The sequence below is a fragment of the Diadema antillarum genome, unplaced genomic scaffold (genome assembly GCF_040938485.1).
Source record: "Diadema antillarum isolate AM-2024a unplaced genomic scaffold, OU_Dant_1.0 seq00000512_RagTag, whole genome shotgun sequence".
Taxonomy (NCBI): domain Eukaryota; kingdom Metazoa; phylum Echinodermata; class Echinoidea; order Diadematoida; family Diadematidae; genus Diadema; species Diadema antillarum.
In genome coordinates, this window is record NW_027271466.1 from 1,589,592 (window position 1) to 1,609,541 (window position 19,950).

Consider the following 19,950-nt stretch of genomic DNA (forward strand, 5'->3'; position numbering starts at 1 on the left):
CTACAGCTCCATGTTGAAGTTTTCAGGATGCATCTCGTAGAATCAGGAAGACTTGGTAGCTATGCTATTCAGTGAGTTTGCATGAATCTGTACGATCAGTAATTTAAAAAAGAAAAAGAAAAAGGAAGACGTGGTCAAAATACCTGCTGGGGATGCAGCTTCATACAGAGGAGGTCTTCGTCAGGGTTACAGAGACGGGCAAACTCCATGAGGGGATCCTGGAGGCGGCGGGCCACCGAGACGGCCTGCCTCAGGAGGGGAGGGTAGTCTCGGAACTCAGCCTGGATAGAGAGAGAGAGAGACAGACAGACAGACAGACAGACAGACAGACAAAAGGAGAGAGAAATAGAGAGGATCAATTAAGATCTTTTTTTTCCCCACTGGGATATTTATCATTCTGCATCAAACATACATTCATCAAAACACATAATACATCACAATATTTCAAACAAAGTGATTTGTGAAGATCTTGAATCATTGCTAAAAAAATAAACAAACAAACAAACTACCACTACAACAATGGATTGGCATCCTGGGTCCCAAATTCACAAAGGTACAGTCAAACCTGCCTTAGCAACCACCTGCCATACAGTGCCACTAAAAAAAACCCACCCCCTTCCCATAACCAATGAAAGCCATGTTTAAAGACCTATTTTATTACGTAAGTCTCCGATCGAGACTACATGTCTCATCGGGTGTAATATGAGATCCCGCTGGTCACGTGTGTGGCAATTCGTTGGCGCGTTTTGTGTGTGTGAAAAGGATTTTCACAACCCTCGAATATTCAAGAATTTCGCGGAAATTCTTCCTTTCGGACTTATCAGAATAATGAAAGAACAGAAGGATAGAAGATCCGCTGGCGTGGCCGCGGAAAAAGAAAACAAAGAGAAGAAAACTGACCGCGCAGCGGCAGAATCTTCGGGCGAAAACAGAGCAGCAATGGAGTCACAACAGGCGGTGAGTGCTAGCCAAGCTGACCGCGCAGCGGCAGCGAAAGGTACGGCTGCCAACACGGGCCGTGGACGGGGAGTACCGGCGGTGATGGAGGCTGGCGACCGCGCGGCGGTAGCGGCGACTCGGCCTCGGATTGCTACGAAATCCAACTCGTCAAAGTTGACAAATGATAACTTTGGGACCGTAAACAGTCGTCTTGATAGACTCGAAGGCTTGCTCTGTCAGTTCATGGAGGCTCTTCCCAGTAAAAGGGAAGGGGTGGCAGGCATGGGACATGCACAGCCAGACCGACATCTTGATCGCAGTGGAAGTGATTCAGCCTCTGCTTCAACTTCTAGCGTTAGTGCAGATTATGATGGATATTGAGGATGATGACATGGTGCATGCCTTGAGTGCAGGGCATAGCTCAGAGCTGGAGTCGTGCGTGGATAGGGCAGAAGCACAGACAGTACCAGCTTTTGCTGCTAAATTTGCGGTGGCATCAGATATTGGACAGCCTCTTGATGAGGAGCTAGCAAGCTCTGTCAACTACTTGATGAGCCATCATCTGGAAGAGAAAGTGCTCGATGAGACAAGTAGCAAATACCCAGTGCCGTCGAACTGTCGAGGGATCGACACCCCGAAAGTGAATCAGACGATCTGGGACAACCTCTCTGCCCCTGTTCGTACGAAGGATGTGAAACTTCAGAGGGTCCAAAAATCCCTAACAAGAGGTATCTCGGCTTATGTCAGCCTGCTCGATCCAAGCAACATATCTCCCGAACAGCAAGACGTTCTAGCTTTGTTGTGCAACGCAAACTTTGAGATGAATGCTCTTCGTAAAGAATTGATCAAGCCGGATCTGAACACGAAATTTACTCATCTCTGCAAACCAACAAACTCTGTAACCAAGTATCTCTTTGGGGATGACTTGGGCAAGCAAGTAAAGGACTTGCAAGACCAGCACAAAGCGGCGGCCGGAGTGATGAGAGGCGGGTTTAAAAGACCCAAGCCGGCCTATCACCCCTACCCAAGCCAAGGGTCTCAACGCAGATACAAGGAAGCTGGTTGGGTGTCGCGGACATCCTACGCGGATTCGTCAGGGAGCACATCTAGGCCTTTTTTAGGCCAACGAAACCAGTGGAGGAAGAGGACCCCACAAGCTCCCCATACATTTACCCCGACAGCGTCTCGAGAGGGACGCCAAGCCCCACAGTACCGGAAGCTCGGCCAAGGGCAGGGCAGGATGAAATAGAGCAACTCCCAAACAGTGATGAGGTAAGGGAGACAATAACATCTAATGTCAATGATATTGCAGTCGGAGGTCGACTGAAGCTACATATGCACAACTGGGGAGAGCTTACATCTGATACATATATTTTGCAAGCTGTACAGGGCTACAAGCTTGAATTTGACCCAGCTAAATATCCCCTTTGTAGGGAAAAACCCCTTCATGAATTCAAAAGAAATTCTGAGGAAATGGCCTCGATTCAGGAAGAAATCAACAAGCTGGTTGAGAAAAATGTCATAGAAGCATGTGAACATGTAGAAGGGGAATTCATATCAAATATTTTCACAAGGCCAAAGAAGAATGGCGGCCTCAGGGTCATCTTGGATTTGACAGAATTAAACAAGAGTATTTTGTATCAGCATTTTAAGATGGATAATATCAAGACAGCTCTACCGCTTATTTCTCCGGGAGATTATTTAGCTTCAGTCGATCTCCGAGACGCATACTTCACGGTTCCTATCCACCCAGATTCTCGAAAATTCCTGAGATTTACATGGCAGGGAAGGTTATGGCAATTTCAAGCACTTCCCAATGGGCTTAGTTCAGCACCAAGGCTCTTTACAAAACTGCTAAAGCCTGTTTTGGCAACGCTCAGGGAGCAGGGCCACATTGTAATTGCATATCTAGATGATACACTTATCATTGCAAAAACTGCCGAGGAAATGCAGGCAGCAGTGAGCGCAACTACTAAGTTGCTATCAAATTTGGGGTTTATTGTTCACCCTGAAAAATCAGTTTTAGAGCCTACTCATGAGATTACCTTTCTGGGTTTCAATCTGAACACTCTGGATATGAGTGTTAGGCTTCCAAAAGAAAAACAGGAGAACATAAAGCAGTCTTGTAAAGAACTGTTGGCTACTGAGAAACCTGTTATCAGAACAGTTGCAAAGGTTATTGGACAACTAGTGGCATCCTTCCCAGCAGTACAATATGGCCCTCTCTATTATAGAGCCTTAGAGAAAGACAAGATTCTTGCCCTTGCAAGGAACAAGGGACATTTCGATAGGCATATGACCTTGTCAAGAGAAAGCATCCATGAAATTCAGTGGTGGATATGGAACCTTGAGTCACAGTTTAGCCCAATGCAGAGGGCAAAACCAGATGTGGAAATTCACACAGATGCCAGTGGTAAAGGCTGGGGGGCAACAAATCTGTGCACTTCAACAGGTGGCAGATGGAATAGTGATGAGTTGAAAGAGGCAAATCAGAATAAAATTAACCTGCTAGAAATGGTAGCAGTTAGTCATGGGCTAAAAGCCTTTTGCTCAGAGAAAAGGAGCAATCATGTACTTGTTAGAGCAGATAACATAACGGCTGTCGCATATCTGAACAATATGGGTGGCACAAAATCTCCTGAATGTAATCAAATGGCCATTGATATTTGGGAATGGTGTATTAGTAAGGACATCTGGCTTACAGCTGCTCACCTACCTGGGCGATTGAATATTGAAGCAGATCGCATGTCTCGAAAATTCTCGGACAGCACAGAATGGATGTTGAATAAGAGCATATTTCAACGAATAATCAGGAGATTTGGTGTGCCTGAAATTGACATGTTTGCCTCCCGCCTAAATAAACAGGTAGACCGATATATTTCTTGGAGGCCTGAACCAGAGGCCTGGGCAGTAGATGCCTTCACAGTTGATTGGAGTCAGTGGGATTTTTATGCCTTTCCCCCATTCAATCTAGTGCCAATGTGCTTGCAGAAAATTCAGAAGGATAAGGCATGTGGGATTTTAGTGGTGCCCAATTGGCCAACACAGGTTTGGTACCCTATCCTTAAGAGTATGCTGGTTGAGGAACCCATTTTAATTCGAAAGAGTAAGACATTATTATGTCAACCAGTTTCAGGCACCCCACATCCTTTGAATAATCACTTGTCTCTATTATGTTGCAGGCTTGGAAGGGACTTTACGCAGAGCAGGGCCTCACACAAAGGACAATAGACATCATAGCTGCGTCGTGGAAAGGATCCACTAAAGCACAGTACCAGGTGTACATCAGAAAATGGAAAAGATTTTGTGCAGAGAGACACATTAATTATTTGAATGTCCAAGTTTGTGATGTCCTTGCATTTCTTACAAATATGTTAGACAAAGAAAAAGTTGGATACAGTAGCCTGAATACAGCCAGGAGTGCCCTTTCCACGTTTCTCATAGTTGATGGTGGACGACAGCCTCTTGGGTCGCACCCACTTGTAAATAGGTTTATGAAAGGAGTTTTTCATTTAAAGCCGCCTGCTCCTCGCTACTCTTCTATCTGGGATGTTAAAGTCGTCTTGGACTACCTCAGAAAGCTGTCTCCATCCAAGGCACTTAATCTGAAGCAACTTACTCAGAAATTGACTATGCTGATAGCACTTGTTTCTGCACAAAGGGTGCAGTCTCTTCATGTTATCCACCTGGACAGGATGAGGTGGAAAAAATCATCTGTTGAGATTTCTTTTGAGAACACACTGAAACAAAACAAGCCTGGAAATACGGGATTCAGTGTCACACTAAATGCGTACCCTCCAGATAGGAGATTGTGCATAGTGAATTATATGAAAGAGTATGTGCAGCGGACACAGAATCTAAGAGGGATGGAGAGACATTTGTTAGTAGCTTATAAGAAGCCTCACCATCGTGCATCAAAGCAAACAATTGCACGTTGGATTAAGACTGTCCTACATGACGCTGGTGTCGATACACAGATCTTCAGTGCTCACTCCACAAGGGCGGCCTCTACGTCAGCAGCACAAAGGAGTGAGGTGCCTGTGTCAGAAATCCTCTCAAGGGCTGGATGGGTGGCTGAGAAGACATTCCGCAAGTTTTATTGCAAGCCCTTACAAGATACTAACCAATTTGCCCAGGCTTTACTGAAAATGTGACTTGGCAACTTCAGTCTGCATATGGAATGGCAGTCTGCACAGAGTGCACAGGTATGTCTGTCTGTAGTGATGCCGTTGATGGCTTACAGATGTATTGTTCTGTACGTGACTACAGGGCTTTGAAATCTCATATTACACCCGATGAGACATGTAGTCTCGATCGGAGACTTACGTAATAAAATAGGAAGATTAAATGAGAACTTACCTGTTTGAAATTTAATCTTGATTTTATAAGTAAGTCGTAGAGAAGAGACTACATCCCTCCTCTTCCCACCCTGCGACTTACGTAGCCTTATGCAGGTAAAGTTCTCAACATCTTCATCTTCCTATCAATATATCCTGTAGTCTCGTACAGCTTTAAAAAATTGCCACACACGTGACCAGCGGGATCTCATATTACACCCGATGAGACATGTAGTCTCTTCTCTACGACTTACTTATAAAATCAAGATTAAATTTCAAACAGGTAAGTTCTCATTTAATCTTCCTATTAAAGTGGCCACTTGTCTATAGCGGCCACTTTTGTTATCTCCCTTGGGTGACCGCTGTAGACAGGTTGGACTGTAGTTTCAATAGAGTCCATTGGCTATGATAGATTGATCGAGCGTAAACTTCTCCAGTATTTTCAAACTTCAAAATATTCCATATTTACAAATATTCAAGTTTTGCAGGTTCCTCAGGGAACACACACAATTCTTTTGTAATGGATGCACTACACTAACAGAAATTGTCCAGAATTTCAGTAAAGTGAGACATCCTGTGTACTAACCTCGGCAATCTTTGTGGCTTGGAAAGTGACGGACACGTTGCTGTCGAGCATCTGTACTTCGATCGGCGCCATCTGCTGCTCTGATTCCAGATCCTTGATGCAGCCTCGGATGTCTTGTATGACCGAAGTTGTAGCTCTGTTAGATGAGGACGCATTGAGAGAAGAGAAAGTGGGGACAAGTGGGGTGGGGGTGGGGGTGGGGAGAGAATGTTGAGAAAAGAATTTTCACTTCTGTGAGTCACAGGAGCTGCTGCATCTGCTGAAATTGATAATACTGATTGCTAGCACTCTCTTCTTGGTATTGCATTCACTCTTTAGTCTGCTATGTAGAGAAACCTCCAAGAGCCACATTAAACCGAGAACACAATGCACAGATATATAGAAGATGCTAAATGGCCGACAATTTCAACAAGAAATATTCCCACTCTCTGCACCATGAATCTTTGAAGATTAAAAAAACATGCCAAGACATAATACAAGACACAATCTGAGGGCAAAAATAATATATCTGATAGAATATGGGGAAACTGCACATACGTGTATTGAGCATGCTGAATCAAATTCTTTAAAAAAAACACACAAAAACAAAACAAACGTACTTCTCATCTCAAAAACAAATAATCTTATTTCTATGTAAGAAAACAATACCAAATAATGTTAGCAACACATAGGAAACTTTGATCACTGTATGCTGTCCATTGATTTGAAAATATTCTTTCACACAGGGCCTAGCTTTAATATGCTAAACATTAACTCTTAAACCAGCTCTGGAAATCACATGCCACCACCACACATGAAAAGGCCTGCACCCACCTTCCCTCCGACGCCACGGCAACCACGTGCGGCTTCTGTTGTGCGATGAAGTTCTTGAGGGACTCCAGGTCAGCCTCCTTCAGGTCCCGGTCCCGCTGGTAGAAGGCCGTCCGCCGCCTCAGGAAGTGGGGCAGTCGCAGGAAATCTGTCACCTCCCCCTCACCATCAATCATGCAGCAGAATGCAGCGTTGTCCCTTTGAGAGGGGAGGGGTAGGGATAGGGTAGAAGATTTTAACGTCATTACTGGTTTAGAGTGAAAAGAGTGGAAGGCCGATTTTTAAGGATATATTCTTGATTCGCCGATAATCTCTGGCTACAGCCCGAAATGTTTATTCCAACTTACTGGGGACCAATCATAACAGACCTACCATCTGGCAACATTTTCACAAACTCTGCACCTGCCTGAAATCTGCAGATAGGAGACAACAGGTGATGCCTTTATTTAACCCTTACATGACTACAGCATTTAAATACCACTGACATCATATGCAGCAAAGATGCTGGAGATACTCACAGGTATATTAAAAACATTTACAGCTTTATGGCATGGAGAGGGAACTTGGAAATCCAACCTTGGAAGTAAGATGTGCTTCTCATATGTGAACACCAGGTCCATGGTGGCTATCTTTGTCAAATTAGTATGTTCATAATATGTTCTTGTCATCTTATCTATGTCACTGCGGAAACCAGACATTAAACTGGCACATCAAGTCTTATATCTCATTTCTTAGGGCCACTGGTGGCTTCGTACATGACTACCAAAATAGTATGATTGGGTACATTCCCATATTTCGTTAACATCACTGGGGAATGGTTATTAGGACTTTCTGTCACATCTCACCTCTTGTACATGAATGCAAATCCCATAACTTCACAAATCTTTCTCAAGATATTACAAGAATGTACAAGTTGCTACTGATCTTTTATATATTCCAGAACAGATATTCGATCTTTGAGGCAAGCACGGCTTCCAGAGTCTCACCTCTCGCTTGTGAACGCCATGCAAATGACATCAAGATGGTAAACTGAATGCACAAATGCATTACTATTCTTTCTTAAACCCAAGGACAAATATTTGATCATTTAAGGGATGGTAGTTTCGGTTGAGGTGGGGCTTCAGGTTTCCAACTTATTTTCATGATAATTTGTTGACATAATGAGAAACCACTTATAGAATATGAAAGAACATATAATTCTAGGAGGAATTCAAAGTTTTTTTTGATGAAAATTGGTTTTGAAATGGCTGATATCTCCAAAACAGAGTAATCCTAATAGAAGGTGGGACCCACCTTTTATTAGGATTCCTTTGTTCTACGTTGGTTTTGGATATTTCAGCCATTTTGAAACCAATTTTCATCAAATTAACTCTGAATTCCTATATAAATTGTATACTTTGTAACATTTCATACAGTGATTTCTAAGTATCTCACAAAAAGTTAAAAGCTGAATTCTCACGTCAACCAATACTATAACATCCTTAACTCGTTGAGGACGAGTCCCGAGTATACCCGGGCAGGTGTCTATAGGAAATGCATGTTGTAGCAAAATCAAATCGTCCTCAACGGGTTAAGGTGAGCATGGTACCCATGAGACTCACCTCTCGCTGGTGAATGCCATGCCCATGACCCTCAGCCCCATCCGTCCCTGGCCCTCCAGATACTCCTCATCATCCTCCTCCATGGGCTGGTCCACCTGGAAGGGCATCACCTTCAGCCAGTTGAACATCTTGGCGCAGCATTGCTGTCAGGGGTCGGAGGTCGGGGGTCGGGGGTCAAAAGTAGAAAGGGAAGTACATCAGTCAAGTCCACAGGGGTTCATCACACACAATCATAATCATAATCACAATAACACAATCACACAGGGCACTTTAGGGATGCAGTTGTAACAATATGCAATCCCATTCAATATTGACCAGTTTTTGTTACTACAGGTGACATTTAAGCACAACAGAGCATAAAACAATTCCAACCCAACTGCTGAAAAGATAACATGCAAAATAAACAAATTTCACTCTTAGTCTGTATGAAAGTTGTGGCTAATCCCATTCCTCTGAATAAAGAAACTGCTATAGGGTCCCTCACAAAAAGAAAGGAAAAGCAAAACAAACTTCACAAGGTTAGATTGGATAAATCATTATGGTAAACAAATGCATCTCCCTAATCCACAAACATTCCTGACTAAAAGATGCTTAACACATTTAAAGAATGCAAATGGATTTTCATGGATCTCGTTTCTGTTTTTCACTCACAATAACTAACTGTCGAGATATTTCCAGTTGACTTCTAAGAATACCAGTGTAATACACTATGCCACTCTCAGACATACTTTGCAGAAAAGTAAGAGAAGATTCTGGAAAAGAAGTCACCCATAGATTCTAGTGTGGGTGCACTGTGCACATAGCTCAGCAACCACAATCCTCATTAATGTGCCTGTAAATATTGTTTTACTTTTTCTTCACTCATGGCAAAAATTCAACACAGCCTCTCAGTCCCATTCATAGGAAACTGTGTGGCTCCTATTGGCTTACCTTAATAATGCCTTCCTTGGCCTCCACAATGAGCTTAGCCCTCAACTCCTTGGCCAGCTGAGGGTAAAGGATGTTGTTGAGAGCCATCTTGATCGCCTCACTCCTCCCCCTGTTCCAGTCCTGCACCACGGTGCTGAAGCCGTCCACATAGTAGAGTTGCTTGATCTCGTCATAGTAAGTCTGGGACTGGTAGGAACTGTGGAGAGAAGCGGCGGGAAAGGTCTTACGTTGAATCATGTCAAATACTCTGTATTTTTTAGATGGCAAGAGTGACAACTATGAATCAACTCTCTACTACTCAGTACTGTGCAGATGGGAAGGGTGACAATAATGGAAAGTGTAATAATAATCAACCCGAGATGGTCCACTGTTTTTGTGATGAACCAGAACTTTTGATTTGGTGTCATAGTGGGAAGAGTGGGTCTGGGACAAGCATGAGCAGGGAATCATGGAAAAAAGAATGCAGTGGGCTAAAAACTTGTTTGTTTTACTTAATTAACATTTTCCTACCCCTACTGAGTGCTTTCTACAACATTCTGAATCTGGCTGAGGCTTACACAGCTGGAAAGTGCAACAACTTACAAAGAATGGATTTGAACAAGTTAGAGATACCACCGTCTCTCTTCATTGTTACCCAAACTGATTCTCTTTGAATGGACTCTTTTTTTTCTACCTCATTGTTGTCCTTCAAAAGGGGGGGGGGGGTTTACACTCCCATATAATTTTACCACGAAACTTCTACGGATTATGACTACCAAGAGTGACTGTCATTCAAAAAAAGGGGGAGGGGCAAGCACTAACTGACCTTCCACCCTGTGCCATGTCAATGCCCATGGTCATCTCGATGAGTTTATCCTTCTCTGCCTGGACCAGCTTCATGAACTGGTCCCCGAGGAGGTCCTTGACCTGCTTGTTCTTCAGGTACTTGCTTCCAAAGATGGGGTGGCTCTCATCGATTTCCTACGATTGCCCAAGAGAAATGAGTAAAAGATAACAATGCATTTAAAAGTTTTGAGAAATGAAGAAAACCTTAAATTTGACAGCATGTAGGTTTCGTATTAACTCACTCAATTCCTTTTTTTCAAAGGTTACCAAAGCAAAACAGAAAGAACAGAATATCAATTTTCCAACTGCTCATGAGAGATTAAATCAAAAAATTATGGGTAGAATAATTCTACAGCACAACAATCTATAAAGCCTTCTTATCCTTTTACATTTTCCTTTTTGTGTGATCAGCCAGACAAATGCTTACAGATTACAAAAATTGCACGATGACAAATACACACACACACACCAACACACACAACACACAGACATCCACAATGTACCATTTGTGAGTTTGTGTGAATAATACCAGTATGAAACAAAGATATGGGGAGGACAGCATACATCTCACTGTAAGTCACCTTGATTCCTTTCTTGGTGGGTTTGATGGATATCTTGGCCCTCTCGTAGTACGTCTGTCGTACACACTGCCTCACCAGTGGGTCGTGTGCAATCTGCAGCGCCACCATGTAGTTGGCCGCTTTCAGTACTGCATCCTCTGACTGAAATTTGCTGTGGAAAATTCCAAAGAAAATGACGATTGATCATCAATTAAGTGGCAAGTGATCTCAAATGATATTTTGATACTAGATTATATGCACAACAAATGCATATTGAGGGTTGATTGTGTAAACTGGTGCACGGCAAAGTGTAAACCATTTTCATGATAAAGTAAATACATTCAGCACAATTGGAAGTTTTCATTCAGCATGAGATTTTCTGCACAAATTTCATGAACACACTGCAAAATCATGATGATTTCAGTGAAAAAAGAGACAGACGCAAGAATATCTTGAGAAAAACTGAGTAAAAAGTCACAGCTTACTTGCTGACGAATTCGGAAGCCGCCTCCTTGGTGCTCACTGGATGCTGATCGGGATCGTGGCGCTGGTAGTTGTCCCTCAAGTTCTCCCCAAACTGCTCCGGAGTGAGGCCATATTTGGCAGCCAGACCAGCTGTAGAGCAAGACATCACATATCAAAGTTTTACCATTTATCCATCCTTTCTCGCAGCATCTCATCTCATGCAATTCCCTCTACTTAATAACTGTACATGCCACATATTTTGCAGGATGGTATTTTGTGAATTGTGACTTGCGAGACTGCTTCCAGAGTGGTTAAATTCGCCATAGAGAACAATGACGGAATGAGAAGAGGTATGACCACTTCTTGAGAGAACAATTACTGAATATCCCTTTCAGAGACAAAAGATGGTGCATCTGTCATATAATAGAAAATATTTTCGAAAGTCGGCTATTTCAGGAACATAGGTCCACTCGCAAAATTTGCAAAAACAAAAACATTGCAATGTATACTGGTTTTCCTAAGCAAACAAAAGAAAAGCATTTATAAAGCATCCACTCCCCACGCTCTATGAGGAACCAACACAGCCCCCAATTATGAGCTAAGAATCTAAGCTTTTCGTACCAATCTGCCCTGTGGGGCAGACTTTCTAGAAGTCTCTGTAAGGATCTAGAAGTCTCTGTAAGGATCATCAAACCTTCCCTCTGCCAATCACTAATGATTTTGAGTACCAGGTATACTAAATGTAATGTTAAGAACAATGTAGCTTGGTAGGCACATCTGGCACACTGATCATTACTGGCATCATCCTCTGTTCTACAGTGGGAAGGTCTAGGTGGAATCATGGACGCAAAAGATACATCACTCTTTCCAGGAAAATCTGTCAACACAAACACTCCTAAATGCTTTCCGCTGCCAGGAATGTCAGAAAAAAAATGATATAGATGTTTCTGTTGTGATCTGCATTTTTTTTCTCTCTGATTTTGAGCCGTTCTAATGGACTCCACTAATCCTCGTTATTCCCTTTCCAATCTAGTATAGGCAGTGAAATTCAGAGTTGCCAATTCGTCGCATTAGAATGATAAGGGCGTTAAGTTGCCACTACATCAATAGTGTTCGAAGCAACTTTAACACCTTTCTCATTCTAAGCCGATGAATTTAAAGAGGACAAAATGATTATTGCGCCAACAAATCTACCCAAGGACCCAAAGGGTTAATATCTGGGAGCAGGGAAGTGGGAAGAATGAAGACAGAGCTCAGACTTACTCAGCTTGGCATCCTGGCAGAGTGCATACATAGACTTCCTGCTAGCCTGCTTGATCTCATGACTCTTCACACCTGCCTCCTCATCATAATCATCGTCAGAGACCTCCACCTCTTGCTCCTCCTCAACCTCCGTCTCCACCTCCACCTCCTCCATCTCATCCTCCTCTGCCACCTCCCCGTCCTCTTTGTTCTTGTCAGACTTCTCCTTCTCCTGCTCCTCCTCCTCCTTCCCTTCCCCATCTCCTTCCTCCTCCTCCTTGTCCTTGGTCTCGCCTTCCTCAAAGCCATCATCCTCCTCATCCCGCTTCTTCTCCATCTCCTCTGTATCCATCTTCTCCTCCGTTTCCGTTGCCTCCTCTCCCGTCGCCGCGGCGTCCTGCTTCTTCGCATCCTCCTCCTCCGCCTGCTTCTTGTTGCTGTCCATGTCCTCATCCTCGTCGTCGTCATCGTCTTCTATCCGCCGTTCCTTCCGCGGCGACTTCTCCTTCTTCTTCTTCCTCCACCTTCTGACCATCACCTTGCGCTTGATGGTGACGACTTTGAATTTCTTCTCCTTGGGCTTGGCCCGGAGGCTGTTATGCATCTTGGGCACCTCTCGGCCGTAGTACAGCAAGAAGTGCATGTACACATCCTTCAAGCTCTCTGTCGAGTCTACTGCATTTAATCTATCATTTAAAGAAACAAAAACAAGAACGTTACATAACAAGAAATCAAAAGAAAGTAAAACTTGAGACATCGTTTGCATGATTCCCCTTCACTCCCTCTTCAAGCTGGAGTTTAAAGCTGGAGTTTATATCTAGCACTATTCAAATACAAATTATGTCGATTGAGGAAGCACACAGAACCTATTCTGCATACAGGGAAAGAGGTGAATCGATACAGATCAATCAACCGAAAAGCAACTAACAGCAAATATCTGAAGAATCAGTTTCCTGCAAGAGGCTGCAATTAATGCTTACTTCTTCAATGAGATACTATTGATTCAACATCCACACAGAGTCACATGAAAAGATAATGTCGATGTGATACATGTATGTCATTACGGTGTATAACATATACCATACACTGTAAATGCTACCGAAAATGGAAGGAAAAAACACCAATATCTGATGGAAAAGAACCTCACCCAACTTATGCTGCATAATCAATGCCACAAAAAAATAATAGCAAAATTCTGCTCAAACATCACTTTTGACACAATACTATGACCTCTGACGAGCAAATAAGTAAATATGACAACAGAATGAGTGATTTGTGAGGAGATAGGAACCATTCAAGGTTTGGCATATTGGAAAGCACATCTAAACCTAAATATTTCGCTATTTGAGTAGATGTTTGCAAATTATGAAAAATGCCTGCGAAAGCATGACTTGTCACTAAAATTTCAGCTTCCACCCCCCAAATAATTGCTAATTCAATATACCAGAGCACCAGTAACTTTTGCATTCAGGATTTTGTGTTATTGCAATGGTATAAGGCATGAAAAATTCCAATCTTTTGTATGCCCACACATCTTCAGTCCACAACGTAGGTCTATGTGAAAGAATCTTACTATCTTTTTTCTTTTCATCCTTTTCATAATCTTTTTCTTTTTAAGACATGAATTGTCCTTTCAAAAACACCTTTCGATGTCCTGATTGGAAAGGGCCCGGAAGTCCTCCGGCAGCTCGGCGTCGAACTCCTGATCCTTCATCACGGTGTCAAACTGGTATGTCTGCATCTTCTCAAACAGCTTACGTAGATTCTCCTTGCGGGTTTTCAGCTGGCACCACTGGTGGGGAGAGGAGGGTCAAACAGAGAGGAAGAGAACGGGAAGGATGATGTCATCGGTGGCAGGAGCAGAAGGCTTTGCCCCTTTCTGTGCCAGGGACTTTGGACAGTGCGTTGAATGCTATGTGGTTTACTGCGCAAATAGGCTATCAAAGCACATAGAGGCTTAAAACCACTTCTGAATTTACAAACAGTTTAACAACTTGACAACCCACCAAACTACATCGATATTGTATACAAAATGCCTTGTCATTCATGTACAAAAAAAACAACATACAGCGGTACTACTGATCCACACGTACATCTTATAAAGCAGTCAAAGAAGAATGACAGATACATTTCAATGTTAGCTGTCTCTCTTCTTTTCTTTTCTTTTCTGGTAATCAGTGAGGTGGGTGATTGGTAGATATGCTCATTAGTATAATCTGACAAGCAAGCTTAGATTACAGTACAAACAAGATTGAACAGATACTGAAGTGTGCAATTCAGTATACAAACAAACATGCCTTCCATTATCAATATAATTATGAATTACAACAACAATTCAATTTATGATTATCCAAATGCCCATAATGAAAACAGAAGTTAGACTGAATTTCCAGTCACGCAGTGGTAAGAAGTAGACACCTGTCCAGTAAGTTGTCCGTATCTCGTCACATCCTGACCCTGATAGTGGTTTGCCAAACTGGAAGATTACTCATTGGTAAAGTGTGGTGGATTATACCAGGTAATGACATCCCACATTGATCTTTACTTATATTGAATTTACCTTGAATTTACCTTGAAGTGCCACACCTCCATCTTCACGTAGATAGATTGCAAGTGTGGCAGGGTTTAGGAAGCTTTTTAGCCCATTAATAATATTGTGTGAATGCAGCTTGCCGCTCGTCCTACCTCCTAGATTTACCTCTCTTCAAATGAATGAGCACTAATTGTGGTCAGAAAATAGTGTTAATAATCATCATCACGCTTAACTCCCCGTATATAATTATGGTGCCAATTCTGACATGGCTTTTTCTCTGGCACCCACAATGGAAAGTCAGCACCTCACCTTCTCATCCCAGTGATAAACCTTATACAGGTCATTGAAGTTCAGCTCAGGTTCAACGTACTCTTTGCGGTAGAAGGCAATAAAAGGCACCTGTAGAGAAACATATTTTTGAAACAAGGACAGAATGGGACAACAAAAAAAAAATGCATAAAGATGATCTGAGATGTGCCACACACATCCAGAAATAGCACATTTGTGTCTTTTCTTTTCACATAACCATGGCAAGATATACGCTCTAGCTCCGCAAGCATTTAATGTACCACTCATTTGTATGTATAATTTGCACAGTATCTCGATTCATTCACTGTACCCACTGCTTGCTTTGGTGATAATATTGGCATCTGAACAAATCAATACATTTTTTTTTTCACTATTCAATCTCGGAAGTCTTACCATGACTGATGAGAATAGGAAGCATGGAAGGGAGGATTTTAAATTAGCATGAATTTATGAACAGCATGACAGCACTACAACCTTAGACTGGTAATCTGAAGTGCAGTATTCCAAAATTCTTCTTCTTCTCTTCATCCTCCATCTTCTTCTCCTTTCCTCTTCCTCCATCATCTGTTTTCTTATTATCGTAATTCTAGGATTATTTCTATTATTATCATCATCCTCATCAATATCATCATATATCATTATTAGCACCATCAGTTATTTCCCCTTTTTGAGGAAAGAAAATACTTCTTGGCACGTCATGTGGACAGTTCCTCACCTCAAAATGCTGATTTCTCATGAAGTGGAGCGCCTCCCTGATCTTTTTCTTGGTCTTTGGCGGTTTTCTCTCATAGCCACTGGAGCCGTAAGCACCGTCACCCTGATCGCCAAAGTCCTGTTCAGACACACAAGGCAGTGTAATTATCAGACAGGAACAGCTCTCAAAGTAATTACACTCCCTTCTCTTGCCAATATTATAATACCGGTCTTTTTTTTTTCTTTTCTTTTTTTTGCATTGCCAATCCTCACTGTACTTCAGGAGTAGCTTGGCACATCTACTGGCTTGCTTTGAGAGATGCTCTGCACAAAGACTGTCTCATTGAATAAACATTAATCAATCCTTCTCACCATGGTACACATGTGGCCTACCATATGGATTCTTGCATTGGTATACTGGGGGAGGGGGTAGTAGGGGTAAGGGGTTAACCAAAGGCTAATGAAATCACACTCAGTAAGTAACTACTATTTAAGTGCATGAGCACATAAAGGATTAAGTATCAAGTCGACTACAGCTACCAAAGTAATCAGAGGTGTAAGAATAGTTCAAGCATGTATTTTGCACATAACAATAGAGGTGGGCTATAGAGGGTGACATTTTCAGAACATGCTCATCACACCTGAGTTTGATGACTTTGTGCCTACTGACACCATTTTCGAAAAAAAGAACGAAAAAAATGCGAAATCCAGGGTGCCCCAGCCGAAATCGTTAAAAATCCAAGATGGCCGCCGTTTCGGCTTAAAAAAGACATTTTTGGCTATAACTCGGCTATATTTTGGTCAATTGTGATGGTTTTGGTGTCTAACCCCATGTTTTAGGGGTCAAGGAAATGGATTATAGTGTTCATTTTAGTGTAAAACCTCATCTTCCACATCATACTTACTTTTTCCCATATTTAGGGTTAAATTTTCCTTGTCCTTTACCCCTACCCCACCCACCATTTTTTCACTTTTTTTCTGTATTTTTTCAAGTCATGTTATCTACCATACTCTTAATAACAAGTTATAGCTATCAATCTGGTTTTTCTACCAACGATACAACAAGAAATATACAAATAACTTTCGATATACATGTATGTGTCATGCAGATACCGGTATGTGGCTGGTGCATTCAGGATGCATGCTAACTGTGCAACCAGTGCTAATACTGTTTCTGCTTTATAGTGCCCATTGACATTTGGTCATTAGACCTTTAACAATAGTCAAAGTGTACAATTCTACTGTAGGTGTACAATTTTGTAAAATGACTTGAATAAGCCTTCTATATATGTCAATTGTCCAGCCAGCACCATACTTGACTGGATGATGTACATTGTATCTGGCGTCTTGCCTAGAAAACACATTTTTACCATAACTCATTCATTTTTTCATCTTTCAGCCTAGTTTTGGTGTTTCACCATCACCACCTGGTCCCTCATTTCTCATGCCTGCTTTTCCCTACCATGTATGGTATATTTCTGTTCTTTTATAAAGCAAGAGTCCTCATGTTTGATGGGAAATTTGATACCATTTGGGTGATTATCCAACCAGTTCTATGACAAGCAAATGTTTTGTACAATGTATGTTCCTCACATAGCATCATAATGGTAAAGTCATCATCTCACTCTCTGTGACTGAAAGTGCCTAAAGCTGAGGTAATTAATATCTGTTGACTTTATCTGTCATTTCCAGTCCCTAGGTTCTCTTTTCCATTTCCAAAATGTGACCCAAGCACAACAAGCAGTTAGATTACTGGTATGTGCATAGGCTGTCTGTTACAGAAACGCAAAACATGGGGAGGCCCATTAATTAACAAAGTTGACGAACTCAAGGAATGCTTAGATACCCGAGATCTCACCAAACTCAAAGCTATTTTACATGGAGAGCTGTCATACCGCAGACTCATATCCCATCGAGATTATTGTGCACCCACATGTGTATAAGGTCTTGATACCAAATCTCTGAGATGGAAGTAAAGATGAACTTGACTCTTCTAGTGACTGGAGGAGAGTCTGATAATCTCCCTGCCCCTGGTCTGCCCACTGAAGATGACATGGTGAATGCATTCAATCTAAAGTCAACCAATGGCATCATACAACCAACAACCCATTCCAACCTTGAAGAAACTGTTGATAGTTAACTGGGCATCAATGATTCTGCATTGCGATATTGGATTACATACAAAGGTGCATGAAACTGGCACCTTGGTATGTGTTGAGACCAAGAACATGAGGCATGGAATCGAGCACATGGAAAGAATGAAAGGGACAGATCAGCATCAGCACTAGTGATGCCCAAAGCAAGCTGATATACAGACAGTACTGCTGATGCAGATTCTTCCATAATGTACAATATATAGGCTCATGGGATGCATCATCCAGCCGAAACATTACCTTTGTGCTGGACAATATTGGTATATCATAGAAGGCTTATTCAAGTCATTTTACAAAATTGTACACCTACAGTAGAATTGTACACTTTGACTATTGTTAAAGGTCTAATGACCAAATGTCAATGGGCACTATAATGCAGAAACAGTATTAGCACTGGTTGCACAGTTACCATGCATCCTGAATGCACCAGCCACATACCGGTATCTGCATGACACACGTATAACGTAAGTTATTTGTATATTGCTGTACTATTGTTGGTAGAAAACACCAGATTGATAGCTAGAACTTGTTATTAAGAGTATGGTAGTCAACATGACTTGAAAAAATACAGAAAAAAAGTGAAAAAAATGGCGGTTGGGGTAGGGGTAAAGGACAAGGAAAATTTAACCATAAATATGGGACACAGGTCAGTATGATGTGGAAGATGAGGTTTTACACTAAAATTAACATTATAATCCATTTCCTTGACCCATAAAACATGGGGTTAGACATCAAAACCATCACAATAGAACAAAAAATAGCCGAGTTATAGCCAAAAATGTCTTTTTTAAGGCGAAACGGCGGCCATCTTGGATTTTTAACGATTTCGGCCAGGGCACCCTGGATTTCGCATTTTTTTCGTTCTTTTTTTCAAAAATGGTGTCAGTAGGCACAAAGTCATCAAACTAAGGTGTGATGAGCACGTTCTGAAAATGTGACCTAAAATTGACCCTCTATAGCCCACCTCTAATAACAATACATTTAAATACCTAACAAGAATAGAAAATCAGAAAGTCATATTTTTTTTTGAGAGAGAGAGAGAGAGCAGAATATTCATCCTTTTTTCAGCTTTGTACACATTCCACACAAAATAAGTACAATCTTCCTTTTTTTTCAAGAATGAAATCATTCTCTTTTGCAGAAGTACACAAGTACTACAATATGAATAACACATGGCAAAAGAAAAGCATCAGTCAAAGATTATGGGGTTGATAATACCTGATTTGAGACAGCTGGGGTGAGGAAAGCTTGTTTGTAGATCCACTCAGCCTCCTCCTCCAGCTCCTTGTCATCCGCCTCCGTCATCGGCACAACCCTCAACTACAGAGAGAACATGGGACCCCAAAGGAAGTGAGATAGATGACAATACAGTTAGGTATTTCCATTTTCAACTCTTTCGATGCATTGAGCATCAAGTTTTTTTCAATCTGCAAAGTCAACATGCTACTTACAGGGAAAGGCACATTTTTTATTAACCTGCATCACAGTGAAGACATTGGTCAAATAATCATTTACATCCTATTAGCCTGCACAGGGTACTCAAAAGTGGACCTGACACAGGATCTGACACATGAATCAAGCACAAACAATACTACTGTTGTTAAAGTTTGTCCCAGCTCAGAGTCTCTTCTCCCATTGATCCCTACTGCCTAACTAGCTGTGAATACAACATTTGCAACATATCTAATTAATATTCCAGTCAAAATTTACTCGTCAAAGTGCTCCACGATGTCTTTGGTATTATGCATAATATTGAGCAAGGGCAAGAAAACATGGCTAAGAAGGTTTGCCTTTTACAGGTGCCAACCCGTATACCGAGCCTTACTGGTAATTGATAGTACTAGTATAAAAGCAGTTACAAATATTGATATCAAGCTCTAATCAAAGGCAGTTGTTCATATTTGTGGAATTCAAAGCCTCACAGGCAGTTGCTGATACCATTTTCAGATGACAAAAAGGCAGTTCTT

At 41.8% G+C, this 19,950-nt stretch overlaps 2 protein-coding genes across 2 annotated transcripts in view; one reads left to right on the forward strand and one right to left on the reverse strand.

The window, feature by feature from the left end:
* The window catches only part of LOC139734164 (transcription elongation factor SPT6-like), a 45,020-nt gene that overhangs the window by 14,927 nt on the left and 10,143 nt on the right, over nt 1-19,950 (reverse strand). The window contains exons 11-23 of the mRNA XM_071644969.1: nt 19,202-19,303; nt 15,853-15,969; nt 15,138-15,227; nt 13,939-14,087; nt 12,317-12,981; nt 11,074-11,203; nt 10,610-10,760; nt 10,009-10,163; nt 9,204-9,399; nt 8,274-8,416; nt 6,676-6,870; nt 5,863-5,998; nt 144-281 (exon numbers count right to left, since the gene is read on the reverse strand). Of these exons, the coding sequence (XP_071501070.1) occupies nt 144-281; nt 5,863-5,998; nt 6,676-6,870; nt 8,274-8,416; nt 9,204-9,399; nt 10,009-10,163; nt 10,610-10,760; nt 11,074-11,203; nt 12,317-12,981; nt 13,939-14,087; nt 15,138-15,227; nt 15,853-15,969; nt 19,202-19,303 (2,367 nt within the window). The remainder of the gene's footprint in view (nt 1-143; nt 282-5,862; nt 5,999-6,675; nt 6,871-8,273; nt 8,417-9,203; nt 9,400-10,008; nt 10,164-10,609; nt 10,761-11,073; nt 11,204-12,316; nt 12,982-13,938; nt 14,088-15,137; nt 15,228-15,852; nt 15,970-19,201; nt 19,304-19,950) is intronic.
* On the forward strand, nt 700-5,546 carry LOC139734193 (uncharacterized). The gene is made up of 2 exons (XM_071644998.1): nt 700-1,310; nt 1,351-5,546. Exons 1-2 carry the CDS (start codon nt 703-705, stop codon nt 2,186-2,188), a joined length of 1,446 nt encoding a protein of 481 aa, XP_071501099.1. The 5' UTR covers nt 700-702; the 3' UTR covers nt 2,189-5,546.

Coding starts and splice junctions, on each gene's coding strand:
- LOC139734193 (XM_071644998.1), top strand. CDS start 703: ATGAGATCCCGCTGGTCACGTGTGTGGCAATTCGTTGGCGCGTTTTGT. Junction 1,311..1,350: donor AGCGTTAGTGCAGATTATGA/TGGATATTGAGG, acceptor TGCCTTGAGTGC/AGGGCATAGCTCAGAGCTGG.